This window comes from Argopecten irradians, chromosome 14 (assembly GCF_041381155.1).
Source record: "Argopecten irradians isolate NY chromosome 14, Ai_NY, whole genome shotgun sequence".
In the NCBI taxonomy this organism is placed as follows: domain Eukaryota; kingdom Metazoa; phylum Mollusca; class Bivalvia; order Pectinida; family Pectinidae; genus Argopecten; species Argopecten irradians.
In genome coordinates this window covers 32,716,007-32,740,331 of record NC_091147.1, presented here as the reverse complement: position 1 = coordinate 32,740,331, position 24,325 = coordinate 32,716,007, and the positions used below count along the sequence as shown (strand labels likewise).

Genomic DNA, 24,325 nt, shown 5'->3' with positions numbered 1-24,325 from the left:
ATTTAATGTGTAGAAATATAAGGTTAGTAATTTGCATTTGTGTAAGAAAAAAACTCCAATAATTAACAAGTCACATGGTAAGCTCGGAGAGAAAAATAAACATGAATGTTGACAATTTACACATAATGGTCAATATTGTGAGCATGGTAATAACTACAGTATACACGTGTACACAGGGCATCTAGTAGACCATTGAGAGTATGGTTTTGTCTCCCAAAATCAAATTTGACCCTTTGAGTTTGAAGCATGTGTCTATCATTTGTATTGCCTTCAGATTTCTGAGAAATTGTGATTTGACTTCTGAATCTGCTTTCAGTCAAGGATTAACTGGATGCCCTGCATACATGTATGTAGCTAAATAATCCAAAATGGCCTGTCTCATCTTTAGAAAAAGCTTCAAGATTTTGATCAAAACTGGTAATTACAGTTATTTGTACTATAATAATTGTTTTACATGTATTTTATAAACCAAGCAATAAACATGTCAGTAATTGCAGTATATCCCCATTTTTCAATCAAAAGTATTGTAAAGTACATGTATATTCTCTGTTTATCTCGGTCAATCATTCTAATCTTTCACCTAAACAGGTGTTTCCACTTATTACAATAAATGTATACTAATTGGGTATGTAGGGAGTAAAAAGTTCATTTTCTTTTTGAACAGATTTTCTAAAAACAAGAGCTGGACATTGGTGTGTTTGGCACCAAATAATTCAATTTTGCTTGTTATGGACATTTTCATTGGCTTAAAAAATTACTTTAACAGCCTATAAAGGGAAAAATGGCGTCGCCGTTTATATCGTTGCTACTGATTGGCTGAGATAACGGCCTAATGATTTCATAGACAAAAGAGTCAAAAAATGAATTTTGAATATTGAAGATTGTTATCTTTAGTAAATTGAATTATAAGGATTAATTTGAATTGATTTTTTTATGTTGTGCAATTTCCATAACATAAAAAATCTATTCAAGTTAATCCTTAAATATCATATATATTTTTTCTCGTTCCATCAATTGAAGATTTGAATTTCTTAATATTTACATGTATGTGTTATTTAAATTATCAATGAAAATATCGTTCATTCACCAGTGGTTGGCTGAATAACAAAAAATATTTCTTAAAGTCTGTTTCTGTGTCTCGAACCACCCTCGGACACGATTTACACATGATCGACATGCGCAGACGATACTTAACCAGGACGTTTCCATTTCCGGAAATAAAGCAACTCGATGTCGATGGAAGCCATTTTGGATTCGCAAATGCTAGGAAAATCGTTTTGTTAACGTTTACCGAGTGCTTTGTATGCACCTTTCAAAGAAAATGGGTCGTTCTCGTAGTCGTAGCAGATCTTCCAGTAGGCAGAGGCACAAGGGGAAGCATAAAAAGAGGAGGACACGTTCTCGTTCAGGTTCGCGAACCAAGCAAAAGGAATCGAGATCAAGTCGCCACAGTCGGAACCGCTCAAGGTCGAGAGACAGGAAGCGAAGTCGACATGAAAGGTCTCACATTATGTTATGCACATGAAAATCAAAACATGCTGCATATGTAATTGTATGGCTGTGATGTCTTCGGGTGTAGATTAATGTTTATAAAAAAAATCACGGGGGGAGGGGGGGGGTCGCAATCGCTAGACTCCCTCCACTCCACCAAGAGTGACTAATCCAAATTGTCCTGATGTTAACACTGGCGAGTATTCGCTTTGTGCAATGTAAATATCACTAGTAAATTCAGACTAGTTTAATATTAGCTGCAATATTGTATCTCAAAAGACTTGAAAGACAAAAATTGGTGTCGTCTTGAGAGCTACAATCTTCTTCTTATAAGAAACACAAATCCATCGATGCCGATGATTATATTGTGCGGATTGGCAGAGGCGTGATTGTGGGAAAAAAAAGAGTGAAGTTATTTACAGTGATCGTGAAGGTGCATGTTATTTTTTTTTTATTATTTTCTTTTAGTGACAGTTATAAGATAAAAATATGAAAGAAATTTTAGGGAGTGGGGTTTAGGTCTTCAAGTTCTGTTAGGTCTTCAAGTTCTGTTAGGTCTTCAAGTTCTGTTAGGTCTTCAAGTTCTGTTAGGTCTTCAAGTTCTGTTAGGTCTTCAAGTTCTGTTAGGTCTTCAAGTTCTGTTAGGTCTTCAAGTTCTGTTAGGTCTTCAAGTTCTGGGTGCCTATTACTGCTTATGGAGCAACATTATGATTATGCAAACCATTAGTAACGGTTTGTTTGCATTTTCATCGTACTTGTTTGATATTGCTTACCTACTTGGCAATACAACTGAACCACATACAATATCCAATTCTCATCAAGGCATTATTTTTTTACATAATACATATGAAATTCTTTCTGAAAGGAGTTTATATGACAGATTGTGAATTTTAGGAGCGGTAGTAAGAATGGTAGTTATGCTTGTTTTGGACTAAATAATATGTAAAAACTAAATGCATGTATACGCATAAAATAATTGGAAACCTACAAAAAAGTATAGATAACTGCCAGAGTGATTTTCGGAGGGCAGGGCAAGGTTAAAGGGGGATGGCGTCAGGTAAAAACGGCGCAGCGCCATGCTAATCAGGGCTGTGGGAAACGCTACAGGCAGTGTTCCACTACGACATGTAGGGATCAATTCGTACCCGGCCAAAAGGTATAGTAGGCCCGGTACGTATATTCGTTCTGTAGTTTGACATGAACCTCGCTCGTTTTTGAAATATTTTAGTTAACCGTAGTGTAATTTGCAAAAATGTTTTATTAAAGGTTTGTCATATTCCGCTTGTGATAAGCGAATCGTTGCGATGTGATTCTGTGATTTTATATATACGTAGTTTGTATACAGTAATGTAGCATACTAGGTCAGTAATCGGTCACAAGGTATTTCAATCAGTAAAGCATGCACTGTACAGTCGGCAAGTATTTGGAGATCTTGCATTCAATCACTGGAATATATGGCAGCTAAAATAATTAAATTAAGATGCATGTGTATCTGGAGGGGAGAAAATGTGGTGGCCAGACCGGGATTCTTACCTTGGACCTTCAAACACTAACCGAATGCTCTACCATTGAGCTACCTTGACACCAATGACATGATCAACCCAGTCCAATCCTGCTACACAGTACACTCCTTTTTCAAAGTCTTTGCCCTAGATAACATATGAGACCCTTATACCACCACCACTGTGGGTATTTTAGTTGGGCTAAGTAGTCCGATCCTGCTGATCATTATGCTTCAGTACATGGCTACACAGTTACCTGTAAAGGCTAAGATTGGTGTATAGAGCATATACACTAGCTGTGGTGTGCATTATTATCAGTATATATATACCGATATTATATAAAAAATAAAAGTCAATGACTTTTCTCTTGTACATTCATCATTTCATGATGGCTCTTCAGGAATATGTTTATTTTTCAAAGAACAAATTAATGACGTCACAAATAGCGTGACGTCACAAGGTACACACGTTTACATAACAATAATATGAAGTTGCGCCATTTTCTATTATGGCCTATTGAGAGTTGGTTTCAATATTTTTATAAGCTGATTCTCTTTATTTTCCAACAAAACAGTGTCTGAAGAATGTAATTGATATAAAGGTATAACATTAAATTTATCACCTGCACAACCATGTATATGCTTATTGACATTCAAATTACGTAGAGAATCCGTTCTTGTTTGTTGCCTATGAACAGTCATACGTGTTCTAAGTTCATTGCAAGTTTGGCCGATGTAAAAATCACCGCAACAAGAACAAATTATAGCATATATCACACACTTCGATTTGCAATTCGTGTTTGCTTTTACAGTAAAATGCAAGCCATTTAAACACATATGTACTACATTATACCGATATTATATACAGTTCAGTATGAAAAAAAAGTGTCGTGATACACATTTCGGTTCACTGGGGAATCTTTTGTGAATTTAATTTCCGATTGTGTTTGTTCAATGATGACAAATTTTGAAACACATCTAGATCTATTTGCTTTATTCAACAAGCCTGATGGTTTTCAGTTATTACTGAACAAAAAATAGCTAGCAGGGTTTGCGTTGAAGCTTTCCCCAAATATCCTTTTTCATTTTAAAGATGCTCCACCGCTGACAAATGATATTTAATCTATCAAAAACAGCAGCAGACGATTTAGTCTTTTTTTTTCAGTTACAAAAGTTACTTTCTTTACACCATTACCATCGTTGAAATGTTTGAGCTTCTAATTTTATTTCAAGCTTAAAATATCAAAAATAATCAATTGCATCCCGAAAAAATTCCCTGGCACTATATGCTATATGGAATGATGTAACTGATTGGGCATGCACCAAAGGTAAAATAAATTATTTTATGTTATTTTTTTGCGTTAATTAGACATATATCTACACGATTAAACACCAATTATTGTTCAAATAATGAATATCATTTATGCTCTGTCGGCGGTGAAGCATCTTTAAGCATAGAAAGTAAAAAGGACCCCACTTTTTTCCAGAAAGTCCATTCCAATTACATAAGGGGACCCCATCTTAGCTGAGAAGGACCCCACTTATGGAACATCCAGCGCAAACCCTGAGCTAGTAAATTTTTTGCCTAGTTATGACACATATTTCTTTCATGGTAGAAAAATAAATTTTGTAAATTAACTGTCTCACAATTCATCTGTATTATCAGGATATCTAGAGCTCTAAATAATCGTAAAATTTCCGTTTAAATTTTCGTTAATAATTGTTTAATCTCTTCCAGGAAACGATCCACATCCAGTAGTTCTAGTAGTGACGATGATCTGATAATACGCGCAAAACGACGAGAGGAAGAAGAAAAGAAGGTGGAGCTTGAAAGGCAACGGTTACAGTAAGAATTACAATGTTTTGTGATCAAATGTTACATTTGGAGAATAAGTAAAATATCTTTTTATAATTTCTTTTAAAATGAATGTAATTTCTTTACAATACAGCAAAGTCTTCTGGCTTGAAAGGATATTTATGACACAACTCAGTAATGCGTTGGTGTCACTCAGGTTACTACATAGAGGTCAAGGGTTTGACCTATTATGCCATCTAGTAGTGATCTCTTCAAACATTTCATTCATAAATGTTTCCATCAATAAATTCCTGTGGACCAATCAGAAGGTGATATTCTAAGAACTGCCTAACTAACCATATATGGATGTCTTTGTTATAGTATTGTGAAGATTTCTTTCCTTATATTACTTATAATACTGAATGTTACGACTTAAAAATTATAATAATTTTATATATTATCAAAATTTTGGTAGCAAAATTCCATTTGTATCGACGAAAAATTAAGATAAAAATGCTGAATAAGCTTGGTCTAATTACAGGAAACAGAAGGAGTTAGAAGAGAGGCTTATAGAGGAAGAGGTGGCTCGTCGTGTTGAGGAGTTGGTCGCCAAACGAGTAGAGGAGGAACTCGAGAGACGAAAGGATGAGATAGAGGCAGAGGTCCGTCGAAGGGTGGAGGAGGCCAAACGAATAATGGAGAAACAGATGCTAGAGGAACTTGAGCGCCAACGCGAGGCGGAGCTGGAGGCTCGAAGAAACAAGGAGGTACACTGACATTTTGGGCGTTTGTTTGGGTTAGCTTTGGTCTGGTCTATCTAGTCACAGATTACTGTGTGGAGAGAGAGAGTTTGACAGAGCTACATAGACTCTTCACACCTTAGTACTGGTCTAAATCTTGTAATAACTTCAAGAGAAGAATTTGTCTTGAATTTGGATGTGCTGAAAAACAAATTCGGCTGAAAATAGAATTAACCTAAAAAGATTGTGATTTGTCTAGTGAGTGTAGCTGAATGAAAGAGTGTGAAACACTAAAAACTGCAGATTTGTTCAATTAGCTTTGAATGTAAAAAATATCTATCTGCCAGAAAATATTAAGTATGAGTATTATTTACCATACCTGTTGAAATGTCGGTGGATGCATCTATTATTACTTATAATCTCTATTGACGACATCGCCCCAAATGTTCTGACCGTATGTGTAATCTACCCAGCTAAATATTGTAGTTGATTGTGATCCATGTGTAACAAAAACAAACATTAAGGTAATGTATGGATTGGTCTACCAGTACAGGAAAAGATCAATCAATTTCTATTCCTTTGTTCATTTGTGTTTTTCTGCAAATTCTTGAAACATAATTTAACTGAACATCAATCCACTAAAACCTTGCATTAAGTATTGTTTTAATAGTAAACCTTAAAGATAAGATTACTATATCATAACCTGATCAAATACATAAGAATTTAAAAGATCATTTTGAAGCTGTTTGATGGCACTAGAAGAGTCTGATTTGCAGCAGGACTCAAATGCGACAAAGTGTGTACAAGAACAGCCAGAGTGTTTGAACAAATCTGCAGTTGTGAGTTTTGTGTGTATCAGTGAAGGCCAGACCTTAGCTATCCCTCCGGGTCTGTCAAACAGCCATCCAGCTCAACTCCTCATCAAAAAGTGCAACACATTACTTTCTTAATGATAAGTGGACATGTATGGAGGCTGCTCAAATTTTAAGAATCCACTTCTGATTGCTTTAGTAATGACAGTCATTGTTTTACTTTCTTACTGTAAATTTTGAATTTGAAAGGAAAAAAAAAAAAAATATTCTTAAGAATATGTATTGAAATTTGTACAAAATGTTGCATGGTGTAACAGTTGGACTGTCAGACTCGGAGAAAAAATCAATCCCACCCTCCAAATCTCCATGTAACTGTTTTATGCATGATGGAGCCATTTAAATTCCAGCATTTGGTAGAAGTAGTACCAGCAGATAATCATGCCAAACCAACATTTTCTTTCACAGTTACTGAATCGCAGTATCTAATTACAGACATAAAGGGAGTATCAGGGATGAATTTTTTACCTCTGTATGCAAGTATTAGACATTTTCTTACACATTTAACATTTATATCAATAGGATCACCGTCCAAGTCTAAGGTACAGTAAAGTTGTGAGAGTGCAAGAGAGAAAGCACGTTTCCCCATAGCAACTAATAATTTTCCTTCAGAAGGCAAGGTCATGGGGTCGGGGGTTAAGTAAGAGGGGTTCGGGGGGTCATAAGTGTAAAGGTCAGTTCTGAGCTATACAAGGGAGGAAGGATGTTCAATGTATGTGCCTGTGATGGAGGCAAGGAGGGCTATTGAGTTTACATCCCTCCACGATTGCTTACTCATGTGAAGATTTGTAGCTCGACAGACGGAGAGAAGTAGCATTGCTGTCTGGTTTTGGTATGTACGTTAACTACCCACAGGTAAAACCGTGCCATCTAACTATATATACCATTACAAATTTTAATGCACTTTTGTTTTTTCTTAATTTTGGTCTTTCATTGACATCAGGGATATTATCATCAAATGCTTTTCTGTGATGATGGTGAAATTTGATTATACCTAATTATGTAATGACTTTTGTTATTGACAAGGAAGGAACAGATATGCAGTGTTCCCTCATTGTTACATGTGTACTGGATTGTTTGTCGGTCAACCATATCAATGATGTATATCTTATATAATGTTAACAGACCATAGAGCACACTCTTTTAAAGGCTAACATGTTAATATTGTAATGATTTGAAATGTCTAGTTTGAAACATCTGCATTCTGTACATCTATACATTTACAATGTAGAAACATTTTAAAATAATGAATGAAATTTTGTAATCAATCTACTTTAATAATATATCTTTGACATTGTTGTGTTGTATATTTAATCAGGTTGCTTTTTGCTGGATCAGTATTAGTAGGTTGACATTAGGGAAGTGCTTCTGGGGCTATGAAGGGGCATCCATGGAATCTTAGAGATAGGCAAATATCTAGCATCCATATGTTCACATGCCAACCTTTTTTGTAGGATGAGGAAAGAAAGAAAAGAGAGGCATTAGAACAAATAATGGAAGAAAACAACCGCAAGATAGAGGAAGCACAGAAAAAACTGGTATGTACTTGTGAAATTGATTTGTTAAAGTGTAAACATGTAAATGGTGGTCATGGTTTTTTTTTTTTTGACCACTAATTTATAATTAATCCGATTTTATTTATACTTTCTTTTAGGTCACCTGAGACGAAGTCAAGTGACCTATTCTAATCGCCTTTTGTCCGTCGTCATGCGTCGTATGTCTGTAAACAATTTACATTTTTGACTTCTTCTCCAAACTTCAATGAAATTTTGCACAAACCTTCTAAGGCATAAGGCCAATCAAAATTGTGAATGATATGGTCCCCATCCCCCAGGGGGGTGCGGGAGGGGCCAAAAGGGGTAAAATTGAGTAAAATTTCAAAAAGCTTCTTCTCTACTCACATATGTGGTAGAATCAAATAATCTTCATAGATAGAAACGTCTTAAGGCACTTAACAAAAAATGTGAATTATATGACCCTGGGGTCTCTAGTATCCCGCCTGGGGAGGAGGTTAAGTTTACTATAGTTTATATTGGGAAAACACAATTTTTGAGCATTATTTGGTCATTTGTAATAGGAAATGAGTCAAATGTTGTCAGAATTATCAGTATGAGATGACCATTTAATCCTATCAACAGATTTTCCATGACTGACCCCCAGGGGCCTTTAGGGACGGGGTCAAAAGGGGTCAAATAGGCTAAAACTGCAAAAATATTCTTTTGAAATTCTGGAAATAGTAGAATGAAATACTTTTCACAGATAGAAAGGTCTTAAGGTCCTTTACAAAAATGTGAATTATATGACCCTGGGGTCTCACGTTTCCCCCTTGGGAGGGGGTCAAATTTACTATAGTTTATATAGGGAAAAACACATTTATGAGCATTTTTTGCTAAATTTTCATTGGAAACGAGTCAAACTTGGTTAGAATTATTAGCCTGAGTTAGCATTTTAACATCATATCCATGGTCCAGGCCGACCCCCTGGGGGTAGAGGGGCAGGGCCAAAAAAGGTCAAATAGGCTAAAACTTCAAAAATATTCTTCTAAAATTCTGGAAATGGTAGAATCAAATACACTTTATAGATAGAAAGGTCTTAAAGTGTGTTTTATAAAATTTGTAAATTATATGACCCTGGGGTCTCACATTTCCCCCTGGGGAGGGGGTCAAGTTTACTATAGTTTATATAGGAAAAACACATTAATGAGCATTTTTTGCTCAATTTTCATTGGAAATGAGTCAAACTTGGTAAGAATTATTAGCCTGAGATAGCATTTTAATATCATATCCTTATTGGTCCTGGCCGACCCTCTGGGGGTAGAGGGGCAGGGCTAAAAAAAGGGTCAAAATAGGCCAAAACTTCAAAAATCTTATAAAATTCTGGAAATAGTAGAATCAAATAATTATAGATGGAAAGGTCCTAAGGTGTTTTATAAAAATTGTGAATTATTTGACCTTGGGGTCTCACGTTATCCCCAGGGGAGGGGTCAAGTTTACCATAGTTTATATAGGAAAAACATATTTGTGAACATTATTTGCCCAATTTTCATAGGAAAGTAGTCAAACTTGATTAGAATTATTAGCCTAAGATATAGCATTTTAACATCCATATCAGTCCTTGATGACCCCATGGGGGACCAGAGGGGCAGGACCAAACAGGGTCAAAATGATTAAGATTTCAAAAAATACTTCTAAATTCACAGGTTTGATGGAAGCAAATACTCTTCATAGTCTAAAAAGTCAAATTTATAAATCACTGACTAACTTCGAGGCCCAGCATATAGTGTTTATATGTCTTTAATTTGTTTCATTATTTGTTTCGTTATATATTCTAACACAGGTGACCGTTAAGGCCCATGGGCCTCTTGTTTTTTTTTTCCCCATAAATTTAAATCAATCTTAGGTAGATGTATTTGGCCAGTTTGTTTTTGGTCATATAGACTTTTAACAATATTTTGTTTTTTATTTAAAATTCAAAATCAAATTGCACAATCAATTTGTAACAGGATCTATAGCTAACACACATATTTTAATTTAAAATCAATGACCATCAAAAAGTTTGAATATCTTTAATACAAAAATACCAGGCTGCACCAATATATGATTTTGAATAAGAAGTCTAAAAAAAGTAAAATGAGAATGTTGATGATTCTGTTTGTTCAGGCGGAAGAGCAGTTGAAACTTGTAGAAGAACAGAGACGTATGTTAGAGGAAAAACAAAGAATGGAGGATGATGATAAACGGCGTAAGAAACGCGAACAGGAGGTGATACTCAACAAAAAGAATGCGCGTCCTAAAGTGTCATTCTCTCTGGGAAAGTGATGTGTGTAGTTTTATTAGAATCAAAAGCAGTATATAGTGTTGAGCAATGGAGGAAACCGAGAGTGAAAAATGAAATATTTTCAAGGTTCGGTGATGAGATAGCTCGAGGATCGTTTCCAGTTTGTGGCAATCTACAGCTATTTGGTGAAAAAAGATCATATACCCACAGGATGCTGTGATTCCTGTCGGTCTCATTCATTGTGCGTGTAGCTCTTATTTGATTAGCTGGATTTGTAGGGGGTATGATCATTCTCAGCAGTGATGGTGTATGACGGTGTGTACTTGTGTTGTGTGAAGTATGGGTAGATTGACGGTGTGTACTTGTGTTGTGTGAAGTACAGGTATATTGTCGGTGTGTGTGAAGTATGGATAGTGTGTCGGTGTGTACTCGTGTGTGAAGTATGGGTAGATTGTCGGTGTGTACTCGTGTGTGACTAGTGTGTGTGAAGTATTAGTGTATGTATTATGTGTGGTGTGAGATGTGAAGTGTTGTGTGTAAATAGTGCTAGAGACTACAGTGTAATAGGCATTTGTGAGAGAATGGTTTTAATGACAGTAAATTTGTGTTAGTAATTGCTAATAGATATGAATGTGACATTACATTTTATTTTTATTTATATTGTCATTTTAGATAATTTGACAAATTCTTGTTCTGACTGTTATATGTTGAACCTGACTGCCAGGAGTGTGTTGTGACCATAGACTCCCAATGTATTAACTAGAGAGTGCATCAACCTAGAAAATAATAGAGCTAGCAACTTTAATATTACTGTCACATGAATTAAGCAGAAATGTAATCAAGTTTATATCTACAGGTGCATAAGTTATATAGAGACTTCTTTAAATGATGGTAAATGTGTATATAGCACCTAACTAACCATTATCAGAGTCGATTGAATTCAGATCAATTCCGTCTCAGTAGACCAAGTGAATTCAGATCAATTCCGTCTCAGTAGACCAAGTGCTATATTACTAACCATTATCAGAGTCGATTGAATTCAGATCAATTCCGTCTCAGTAGACCAAGTGAATTCAGATCAATTCCGTCTCAGTAGACCAAGTGCTATATTACTTTCATCTTATTCTGGCTTTGCAAGGTATCTATTGTGATATCATTACACGTTTTGAGCGAAAATCGCTGTGTTTTCACTGAAAATTCTGATGTAATGCTCGCAAACACACAATCAAAACATCAAGCCACAAATACAGCGGGTCTGAGACACGAGATGTATGACTATAGATTGTCTTGTTTTACGGTTTGTAACTTTCTTATCACTCGCTGAGATAGGGCATCCGTTGATGTTGGATTAGTAATTAGCTCAAAGTGCTGTGAAACCTATTTTGTTTGATTTCTTCAGGATTGGGATGAACATTTCCTGTACGGAGTGGGAGATATGCTAGCTGTAAACTGCTACACGCTACTCAAGCGTGTCATTGTGCTAGCTTATAGCAGCACATCCTTCATTCCATACAGGAAATTTTCATGCATGCGTTGAAGGGTCCAAATAAAAAGTCAGAAGATAAAGGCTTCCAATTTTTATAGTACATTGAGCTAGTATTTTGATTGTCTTGTGTATGATTTGTGCTTCAGTTATTGTAAAAACATGAAAAAATAGTGTTGTACATAATGATGAATTGTACCTGTGCCAAGGAATTGGATTTTGTTAGAGGTGTTCATTGCAAATTTTTGAAAAAATGTCATATTCCTTAAGTTTGATTGTGAATTGTCAGAATGGATTATTTTATACATAGAAAATAATGAATCAATGAAACTGATGAATGAAATGCCGGGATTAAACTTTTGAAGGGATAATTTATGGAAACTTCATTTTTCAATAAAACAGGGTAAAAATGGACATGTATTTAATATGAGAAACAATGATAAAGAAGGCAAAAATCGGGACCGCAGAATTTTATACAAATATCCGAAATATTCAAATTACCATTATTCGATTACGTGGAGTCCTCTGTAGGTATAAATTCTGATCAAAATTTTTAATTTTTTGGCAAAATTTTAATTTGTTTAACTGAATTGTCCCGTTAAATGTTAGTCCTGTGATATAGGGAGAAGGTAAGTAGCTGAGTGTATGGTGATACTGATTGTTGGTAAATTTGGATTTTTAACGCAGTTACTGTTTAAAAAGTTATTTTTTCAGATATATTTGGGTCATTCTGTAAGATGTGTTAGGTTAGATCCAGGTAAGTTAATGGTGACATAAATTGATATTGTTTCAAGTCTTCCTTTTTAGAAGAGTTATCTTCTCTTGAAAACATGTACTTGTTTTATTTGTTATTGAAAACATGTACTTTTATTTCTCATCGGAAAATAACCTAGTTTTCTCAAATTAATGATTGTGACAATATTCAGTCTTTTGATATTAGTAGAGTTATGCATCTATATGTGTAGGTATCAAACAAATTTTGTTTTCTCCGGAAGATCTGACATTACCCTAAAAAACATGAGGTAGCAATCGGTTCCTACCCGCAGGGGCAGATAACTCAGTAATATACAAATGTGGAATACTTTTCACAAGAAAGGATAGCTTGTACGTATAAAATGGAAAAATAATTGTGTAAGTGGCAACTAGTGAGGCATTGTAAAGTTTTGGTCAAAGTTATGGTAAGTAAATCAAGTAGGTAACACCAGTCTACATAGAGGTGGTTCTGCTTGTCGATGTAGCATTATCTCTACATAGAGGATGTTCTGCTTGTTGATGTAGCATTATCTCTACATAGAGGAAATTCTGCTTGTCGATGTAGCATTATCTCTACATAGAGGAAATTCTGCTTGTCGATGTAGCATTATCTCTACATAGAGGAAGTTCTGCTTGTCGATGTAGCATTATCTATACATAGAGGAAATTCTGCTTGTCGATGTAGCATTATACTCTCTACATAGAGGAAGTTCTGCTGGTTGATGTAGCATTATCTCTACATAGAGGAAATTCTGCTTGTCGATGTAGCATTATCTCTACATAGAGGAAATTCTGCTTGTCGATGTAGCATTATCTCTTCATAGAAGAAGTTCTGCTTGTCGATGTAGCATTTTCTCTACATAGAGGAAATTCTGCTTGTCGATGTAGCATTATCTCTACATGGAGGAAATTCTGCTTGTCGATGTAGCATTATCTCTACATAGAGGATGTTCTGCTTGTTGATGTAGCATTATCTCTACATAAACATGGAGATTCCTGGTAAGACGTTACAGCAGCACCTTAATCTGCCATTAGTTTACTTAATTTTTATTTGGATAGCTACTTTAAAAAAATGTACATACTTAAATTGAAGAATTTAAGAAAAAGAATTCCATTTATCTATTGATTTGCTGAATGTAGATATTAGAAGAAATCAGTGTTTGCAATAAAATTTCAATAGAATTTGAGGTGATCATCAGATATACAGCTGACTTTTTTTTCTATTGAATATTCTATTGACAAAAATTATGCTGTTTTTTTTTATCATTTTTTCTGCTTTTGAAATTAGTTATATATTTGCACTTCAGATGCAATAAAATATTGTCAATGTGGATGTTGTCTTTGTGTTATATTATATCAGGACTGTGTAAACTGGTGATAAAATATGACATTTTTTGCTGACCGAGGTGAGCTTATGGGATACCGCAGCGTCCGGCGTCGTCGTCCAACAATCGACTTCTTCTCCATAACCGCTGGTCGGATTTCAACAAAATTTGACTGGAAGCATCCTTATGGGCTACTTACTGAAAATTGTACAAATGATGGGGCTGACCTCCCAGGGGCCTGAGGGGCTGGGCCAAAAGGGGTCAATTTGGCTATTTCCATATAAACGACTTCTTCTCTGAAACCAAGCATGGGATAGCACCCATAATACGATGGTAGCATCCTTATAGTGTGGGGATTCATAATTGAACAAATGATGGGGATGACCCCCGGGGGGGGGGGGGGGCTGAGGAGTGGGGTCAAAAGTGGTCAATTTAGCTATTTCCATATAAACGACTTCTTCTGTGACTAAGCATGAGATAGCACTTACAATTAGATACTTACATGATGCAATGGTTGCATCCTTATATGGTGGGGATTCACTTACGATTTGTTCTAGAAAGAGGAAAAAAGAAAAAATCGCATGCAAATGAGAGGTCAATCGCATTTAAATTAGTGGGTCATCCGGGCCGTAGCAATACTGCAAAAGCACGCTTTTTCAGTAAAAATGTTTTAACTCTATGATCAATTACTTGTATACTAGCTGTAAAGTGAATCTGTGGAGTTAGCTGTACATCAGCAGGGTGGAAATAGGCGGTATAAACAGGTTGGGACACTCCCTCAAATACAGGACTATTACTCAAATGCAGGACTATTCTGCGTATATATACGGGAGTGTCCCCAATCTGTATAATGGGGGACTTCTGTACTGTACGGTACTTGCTATGACATTGGCCAGAATCGCCGAAAAAAGACCGCTTTTTTAGACACCGACCTCTATCCGTCATAACAAGGATTTATAAGTATACGTCCTTGGCAGGGACGTAGGAAGAGAGGGGCAGGGGGGTAATCGCCTCCCCACCCCCGTTACCCAGGACAGGGCCAAACATGTCTTTTTGCCCCCCCCCCCATTTTAGCCAATTTTCAATTTCCAATTTCAACAATATTTTATTGATATTATGTACATCAATAGGATCGGACATCAGGCTACGCCTATTTAAGTCCTCTCCAGATCTTATTTTAAAGTATAAACATGAATTCATTCTGCAATTAATTTATACATATATTTAAATATACAAATAAATTGAATTAATTACAGTATAGTGATAATAATATTAATAAGTACTGATTAAAGGGGGATAACTCCAATTTTATTTTTGATAGAAAATGTTTCAGAACAAGTTTAGTTATTTGGATTTCATATTCCTAGTGATTGTAGTTTTTGGATAGGGATAAGAATCATGCTCATTTATATTTACAGACTAACATACATACACACCTTGAGATATTAGGCCAAATTTTATCTAACTTACATGTAGCCGACTGAAATGTTCTAAAAATGCACATTTGAAAGAAAAATGGGTCCTCCTGCACATTTTGCATACTTCATTTTAGAAATATGAGTACTCTGGGCCTTACGGTTATTGAGAAGAAGATGTGTTCAAAGATTTTAGCCTATTTGACTCCTTTGACCTTGAAAGTAGGTCAAGGTCATTCATTTTCACAACTTTGGTAGTTCTTCATCCCAGCATGCTACAGGCCAAATATGAGTACTTTAGGCCTTACGGTTATTGAGAAGAAGTCGTTTGAATGAATAGTTTTACGCACGGCGGACGCCGACGGACGGTGCATGATGACTATAGGTCATCAAAAAAACTGCAGGTCCGTCAGGATTTACATTTTAGATAATGACAATAACAAACGGTCGAACTGGTTGCTCCGAATAAACGAAAACGGTCTTGGTCTTACATGACATGTTGTGGTTTATTGAACTATTTGACGGGAGGTTACGTAACGTTATATATGTTTCTGGTCGGACGCCAATTGCAAACGATGTGCCCTGTCACACAGTTACATTTAATTGAGATGTACACGTAGGTATTACTTAGTTTACTCACCAAAACAAATAGCATTTCCACTTCCATCGTCAAATCGTCTGCAGCCTTCATTTGAAAACAAACACTTCCATGATCAAGACTACTTTCGTTTTCATTTATCCAATCAAATACGCCGTAACGAAAGCCCTTGGTGTCATTACATACTGTCCCACAATGCAACATTTATGAACATATATTTATTTTGGCACATTGAATGTATAAATATATATTCAATAATCCTAAATACAGATTGAACAAATATTTTTATTTTTCTTGACCATATATTTACTTTTTATGAACATGTATTTATTTTTTTGACCATATATTTATTTTTTTATGAACATATATTTATTTTTATGAACATATATTTAATTTTTTGAATAAATATTTATTTTTTATGAACAGATATTTATTTTTTTTGAATAAATATATTTTTTTTATGAACATATATTTCAATTTTTGAATAAATATTTATTCTTTATGAATATATATTTATTTTTTGAATGTATATTTTGTATTATTGAACAAATATTTATTTTTTTAAAGAACAAATATTTATTTTTTAGAACAAAAATATAAATTTAATGAATATTGCAACGTTTCACATGCCATAGACAGGTGCGATCTAATCTTGAAAATATACATGTTACGCAACGACATCAACAGATACGTTACTACTATGTACTTGATTACCTAAGATGCCACTTTCCCACAGAGATAAATTCACATCACAGTTTGAAAAGTATATAATACTAAGTGTTACAATGTTTGTGGTTTGGTCGACAAGTCACACGGTTGTCATTTAAATGATGAGAGGGATTAGTGTCGGTCAGTACGTTACCGACAGATACGTTATGGAAAAATACCCATATCGACAGAAATTCTCACGCTTGTCATAAAACATTCGAAATTAGCTTAACCACGTGGCAAGTGTCCGAGAGTTTGTCAATAGTTTACAAGCGGGAAGATTCGTTGTGTTGCCAGTGTTGGGAAACTCGAAATAAGAAAAACCTTTACTTTCCTCTAGTATATACCTGTACATAGTAACATATATATATACATTTCTGATAATAATCACGTGATTTCTAACACTAGTTTAGCTGTATTGATTAAGCTATTAGGTATATAATTAATTGTTAAATGTATAAATCACATATCAAAATAGTAACGTATCTGGTATAAAAGATTACGTATCTGTTTGATGAAAGATGTACCGTTAACTCTAATGTTTAGTGTAAAACTAATAAAAATAGTGTTACATCGACTAATTCAAATACATTCTATAGCCAGATATTGTTAAAATGTTTGTTATACTAATGATACGGTAATGTGATATATAAACATGAAATAACGTATCTGTTTATTTTGGTAACGTACACTGTCATATTTGGTAAACGGATCTGTACTTTTGTACGTAAACCTTAATTTGAGTGAACTTGGTTTCATTTGTAGCAATTTGTTTCAGACTAGATATGGTAAGAAAATGTAAGTTTAGGGTTGTTTGTGACAATCAAGTATGACGGAGACTGATACGTTTCTCAGGTGAAGGAAGGCGAGGACACAATGAGAATGAATTATTCCTTTTTTTCATGTCAAAACACATCAACAAAGGACAAGTGAGGTTTCGTTGGCCAAAAATATCAGACGAACTGTTTATCCTGAGTTATCACATCTACCTGTCAGCCGTGCAGGTCGTTTTTTCCCATTTAATGACAAGAACGCTGAAACCATCCGCAGTCAATGGGAATCGATGTAGACAGATACGTTACCAATATGGTACAAACATAAATCATCTCTTCATCGACGCCGCTTTCAATAGTTTTGATCTATCGTTTGATAATTTCGATGTTGTAGTTTTGACTACAAGTTTTGAAGCAGATTCTTGTTATTGAATTCGTTTTTTTTCTAATACTTCATAAAGACATATACCAAGAAAACAGATACGTTATCGCTGCTAATTTACGCAAAAATCATCTAAAGTATTGCAGAGAAGTGAAATCGCTGAAAAGTACGTTTTCTTTGATGCATTTTGACGAATTTATAAAACAGAAAAACATAATAATCCTGTCAGATTTCTACAGTCATATATTAAGTATATTGTAACATATACGTTACTGCTTAAAGCAGGATTTTAATGTCATATACAGTAATTTGTGATTTATACAAATACAAAATTACTGACATGTACTGATGCAGATAAAGATACAGTTTGATAATAAGGAAAAATATAGAAACAAAATACTTTGGTACTATTTTTATATGAAACTATTCGAACACACTTATGAATCATACAAACCAATATTCACAAATGAACTTTTCATAACTGCAATTGATAAAGACAAGTTGCTTTCGAGACGGACAAATGGCTTTGAATGGAAAGAAAAGTCCAAAACCAAAGCAAACATTCAGTTAAAGTGTATATTTTGTGGCATTTCTAATGACAAACCTCAATTTAGTTCATTTTAACAAAGTCACGTATCTGTTCTTTACCAAAATATGATGGTTGACTGTAACAATTATAACTTTTCTTTGAGTAAAGATAGGAGCCAGCCCTTTTGGATTTAAAAAGTAGAGATATTTGCCAAACAAATGACAATACATAAGACCTTTGTTTTCAATTTTCATATTTTATGTTTTCATTTCTGAAAACATGCAAATTAGTGGAGAATGAACGTTATACGGCAATAAAAGTGGGGTCAAAAAGTTCAATTAGGCTACTATTTTCATATAAATTATTTTGTCTCTGAACCTATGTATTGGATAGCATATTTGTATGGTATCAATAGCATCATTGTATGGTTGTGATTCAAAATTAAACTTTGGGAGTCAATTTTGCTATTTTTTCTAATTGTCAGAGTCTTTATGATAATTACTAAAAAAAAACAGGTGAGCGATACAGGCCCTCTGGGCCTCTTGTTTAACAAAACACACGTAGCGCTTGTATTTGGTCATATTTTGGCTTATTTGGCGTTTGACATGAAAGCACTAAAATTTAACTCCAAAATTTGGCTACAAATTTGTACGATCAATACCTCTACATGTCATTTAGTAGGCATGTAAACACGTTCTTTCGGATAAATCACTCCATCACATTACATAAACACGTATTTAATGTATGTTCTGTTAACCAGAAAAAAAGTTACCTGTGTGAGTCTTCTGTGCAAACATCATTAGATATATCATTAGATGTGTGACTATTAATCACTTCCATTGAAGACAAATATTTCAAAGGGTCGTCTTTGTATCGATAAGGCTTCAAAACTAATCGCGTCCGATTTTCATCGTGGTGGGATCCATGTCTGTAGACAAAAAAAAATCTTCAAAATTTTTATATATGAATCATAATGAGCCCAAATTGACACGGAATAGGGAAAATCAAATTTAAATGCACCAAAATTTAACCACCCTATTTTGTAGCTGCAATATTGTAGCTCAAGAGACTTTTAGATAGAAAATAGTGTCGTCTTTATAGCTACAATTGGTACCTATGACTGCCAATGGAGCAAAGTAATGGTTTTGCAAACCATTATTAAAACGTTTGGATGCATTTTATCTTACTTGATTCACTTACCTATTAGCAATAAAACTGAATTGTAGAAAATATCAAATTCACAGCGAGACATTATCTTTTTTACATATACATATGAAGGTCTTTCTGAAGAGAATTTATACGGCAAGTCTACAAATTATGAATTTGACGTCTTGTGAGCGATACGGTAGATATTAAGAATGGTAGTTATGTTTGTTTTGGACAAAAATAATATGTAAATGCATGTATACGCATAAAATAATTGGAAACCTACAAAAAAAGTATAGAAAACTATGCCCGAGTGATTTTCAGAGGCACTGCTCCACTAGGTCACATAGGGACCAATTCGTACCCGGCCGAAAGGTATAGTAGGCGGGGTACGTATATTCGTTCTACCTTTTTTGATACAAAATTTCCGGATGCCAAAATATCCCAATTTAAGGTATTGCTATCTGGTATACTATATGTGTAGGACTTGCCCTACAATGACATCTAGTGGTGACCTCTTGAACCATTTCATTCATAAATTTCCTATTCATTGAATAATATTCCTTTCCAGTACTGGGAAGACTGCCTTCTGATTGGTGGAATACACAGTTCCATCTAGGTCTATCCTGACTGTATACACACTGGTGACTCCTCTTACATAACCTCTGTTAACGATAATACAAATTGGGCTTACTATCTAAGGCTTATAGACCTGAGAGTTATAAAGTAAACTTATCAGAGTTTCTTTCTGTGTACATAAAATAACGTTTTTAAATGATTGTTGAAAACAGATCTGAGGTAAAGGCATTATAAAAGTCTGCCCTCTTGTGTGCATGGTTTTACCTACATAATTGTGCAACACAAGAGTCAAGAGTGTAAGACAGAAACTCATTTCTATTCAAATCACCTTTCGTCCATGGTCTGGTGTCTATCCGTAAACAATGCTTGTTACCGCTATTGCTCGAGAAGTACTGCACTGATATTTCTCAAATTTTACATGCATGGTTCCCTAGGTCCTTAGGAGTGTCATGCTGATTTTCAGACTGATCAGAAAAAACAATATGGCCGCCAGGCAGCCATCTTGGATTTTGGTAGTTGATGTTTGTTACCGCTATTTCTCAGAAAGTACTCAAGGGATCTGTCTCAAATTTCATATGTAGGTTTTCCTAGGGCACTCGGAGTGTCATGCTGATTTTGAGGGTGATCGGAAAAACAATATGGCCGCCAGGCAGCCATCTTGGATTTTGGCAGTTGATGTTTGTTATCGCTATTACTCAGAAATTACTCAAGGGATCTGTCTCAAATTTCATTTATAGGTTCCCTTTCACCCTAGTTGTGCATATTGCATTTTGGGACCCAAAGTTTGAAAAGCAGAGAAAAGATCCTAGCTAGCTCTTTCACTTGTCAGGCATAGATCATTATTTGGTGGGCGCCAAGATCCCTCTGGATCTTTTATTTTATTTTGAAATCTTTTGTTTTATGTAGGAATTTTAATAAAGAAGACTGTCAAACAAAACATTTATAAGTATTTTCTGTGATCAGTTGAATATTCTTGAAATAATTTATATCAAAGTTGGCCACAAGAAATTTGACTGCTGATAAGATACACAAAGCATTGAATTAAATGTCGCTCTCCGTAGACCGTCCGCTCGTAGATAGAAGATCTTATTCTAATTTGATTTTGCCTAGCAGTTTATCGTTTTTTATAAAAATTGTTATATTTATATATTTTGATTTGTAAATCAATTTGATTTCATTCTAATTTTTAGCTTTCCTCTCGAAGAGAGGGAGGCTTATGGAATCACTCCGGCGTCGGCGTTCGAAATCCGAGGTTTATGATACTCCAGGGGTTCCAATCACTTACGATCTCTACATCCCTGGATCATCCTCGCTACTCCAGGGGTTCCAATCACTTACGATCTCTGCATCCCTGGATTATCTCATAGTAAAATCGGAGACAGCTCAGCAGAAAACACTTGACCAATCACAAACCAGCAAAGATATCCTTTGATGACGCCCAACTTCAAAGCCACACAGTCGACCACAGTGTACCGTTATACGATGTGTACCAATGTGCATCAAAGGACTAATTACCTGTTCTGTTGCCTTTAATTTACTATGAGATAGTCCAAGGATGTAGAGATGGTAAGTGATCGGAACCCCTGGAGTATCGAGGATGATCCAGGGATGTAGAGATCGTAAGTGATCGGAACCCCTGGAGTAGCGAGGATGATCCAGGGATGTAGAGATCGTAAGTGATCGGAAACCCTGGAGTAGCGAGGATGATCCAGGGATGTAGAGATCGTAAGTGATCGGAAACCCTGAGGATGGGTTTTGGTGTAAGTGTTGAAAAACTGTTGTCTGTCACAACTGACCTTGATTTCTACAATCCTTTTGGATTACATTGTTGTGATGGACGTGGGCAATTATTTAAAAGAGCCAAATGTTGGATTTTTAGATTTTCAAGAGGCCCAATGGGCCGAAATAGACAGGTTAAGGTTTTGGTGTAAGTGTTACAATACTGTTACCTGTCAACTGACGTTGATTTCTACAATCAATTTTGATTATAATTGTTGTGATGGGTATGGACAATTACTGAAAAGGAAATGCTAGATTTTCAGAATTTCAAGAGGCTCAATGGGCTGAAGTATCCAGGTTAAGGTTCTGGTGCAAGTGTTGAAAAACTGATATCCGTCACAAATGAAATTGATTTCTACAATAATTTAGGATAATAATTGGGTAATGACAATTACTGGAAGGGGGAAACTGCTGAATTTTGAAAATTTCAAGAGGCCCAATGGACTGAAAAGTAATACTGGTAAATTACAAGGAACCTGACTTAAATCAACAAAATTCCAGAGGCGATGTTCTCAAACAGCTTCTGTTCTGTTTCTGTTGTGATGTATTTGCAGTACTTTGGGTATTTTGATTTCTGATGGTAGTCAATATGAAACGTTCTGTAGCGGTGTTGTTATACATTATTATATACATAAATATGTGCATATAAATAAATGCAAAATTGTATTAAAAATTATCAAATTTGTTAATGTACCTATATATATACCAGTAGCTGCAATATTGTAGCTCAAAAGACTTTTAGATAGAAAATGGTGTCGTCTTTAGAGCTACAATTGCTGTATATTACTGCTAATGGAGCAAAGAAATGCTTGTGCAAACCATTATTAAAATGTCTGTATGCATTTTATCTTACTTGTTTGATATCACTTACCCACTAGGCAATAAAACTGAACCGTATGAAATATCAAATTCACAGCGAGACATTTTTTTACATATAAATATGATGGTCTTTCCGAAGGAAAACTATACGGCAAGTCTACAAATTATGAATTTGACGTCTTATGAGTGGTAAAGTAGATATTAAGGATGGTCTTTATGTTTCCTTTGGACAAAAATAATATATAAATGCATGTACGCGTTTACAATTATTTGGAAACATACAAAGATTTTCTGAGGGAGTGCTCCAATACGACATATAGGGACCATTTCGTACCCGGCCGAAATTCGTTCAAATATACCAGGTAAATTTATTTTTTCTTTTGTTTTAATTTTGATATAATGTTTGGAAAATAAGCCAATCTCGTAAGTAAGCATATCATACATTACAGGATAAAAGGCGTATATGACATTACATGGTTAGCTTTATTTACATTAGGTTTTACTGATATATGACATTACATGGTTAGCTTTATTTACATTAGGTTTTACTGCTATACAACATTACATGGTTAGCTTTATTTACATTAGGTTTTACTGATATTGGACATGTGACATGCTTAGATGAAGGGCTACCTTAAGTTTGTTCAAATTAATGACATTGATCTTCATTCAAGGTCACACGGGTCAAAATGACCAAAGTCTTTAAATGACTAGGAGGCCTAGAGACATGATATTTGGTCTGTGACATGCTGGGATGAGGGGCTACCAAATTTTTCAAAAAATGGCCTTCAACTTTATTCAATGTCACAAGGGTCAAATGGCAAAAACCTCGAAATGACTTGTGGTACTGATATTTGGCCTGTCGCATGCTGGGAAAAGGGACTACCAAGTTTGTAGGAATGAATGACATTTACCGCCATTCAAGGTCACTAGGCTAATATTTAAAAAAAGGGCTACCAAGTTTGTTCAAGTGAATGAACTTTTTCCTAAATTTTAATTTCAAAGTCATCAAATATTTTGGAAACGTACAACTAAGGAATTCTTGAATTGTTAGCCACGACTGTATACGGTGCTTTGTGCCAATAGCCAGATGGCGTCTCCTTAAACTTCAAAATCTAACTGCGGCCTGTAATCTACATTGTTGACCGATTGGTCCTAAAATGTATTATGGACAAGGGCCATTCAGAACCCTACATATGAAAGTTGAGACATATCCCTTCAGTTGTTTCTGAGAAATAGCGGTAACAAACTTCAATTTTCAAAATCCAAGCCCATATAGACCCGGCTTTCTATAATTCCAACCCATGGCCCATATAGACCCGGGCCTTCTACAATTCCAACCCATACAGACCCGGCTTTCTATAATTCCAACCAAAGGCCCATATTGACCCAGGCCTTCTATAATTCTAACCCAAGGCCCAAATAGACCCAGGCCTTCAGCGGTAACAAACTTCAATTATCAAAATCCAAGATGGTTGGCCTTTATTCCAGCATAAAACATGCCCAATGTCGGGTCTTTTAAGGCCTCTTAGTTATTGTCAAATCGTTTGGAGAATTAAGTCTATTTGACTCCGTGACATTAAAAGAATAGCTTGTTTTGTTTTTCCTATTTATAAACACCCATAACGAAAGTTTATATATGCATTGTTTTATTGTGACTATCAGTAAATAACAAAAAAATATACATATGTACATTTTTATGTTGAACATAGTTTTGTTCATGCATGACATGTATAGTTTTTACCCAAATTAATTTAATTTAGATTTCACATGTGAAACAATATTTGCACAGACCTTCTATAATTCCAACGCATGGACCATATAGACCCAGCTTTCTATAATTCCAACCAAAGGCCCATATTG

At 35.1% G+C, this 24,325-nt stretch overlaps 1 protein-coding gene across 2 annotated transcripts; it reads left to right on the top strand.

Moving 5' to 3' along the window:
* The first annotated feature begins 1,195 nt into the window (after positions 1-1,195).
* On the top strand, positions 1,196-11,177 carry LOC138308208 (arginine and glutamate-rich protein 1-like). Of its 2 annotated transcripts, XR_011206088.1 has the most exons (6): positions 1,196-1,500; positions 4,731-4,838; positions 5,329-5,554; positions 7,851-7,934; positions 10,056-10,516; positions 10,556-11,177. XR_011206088.1 is itself a non-coding variant. In XM_069249175.1 (5 exons), exons 1-5 carry the CDS (start codon positions 1,304-1,306, stop codon positions 10,212-10,214), a joined length of 774 nt encoding a protein of 257 aa, XP_069105276.1. In that variant the 5' UTR covers positions 1,196-1,303; the 3' UTR covers positions 10,215-11,177. The 2 variants fall into 2 exon arrangements, 1 of the variants encoding a protein (XP_069105276.1); XM_069249175.1 differs by having other exon boundaries at positions 10,056-11,177.
* Positions 11,178-24,325: the final 13,148 nt, after the last annotated feature.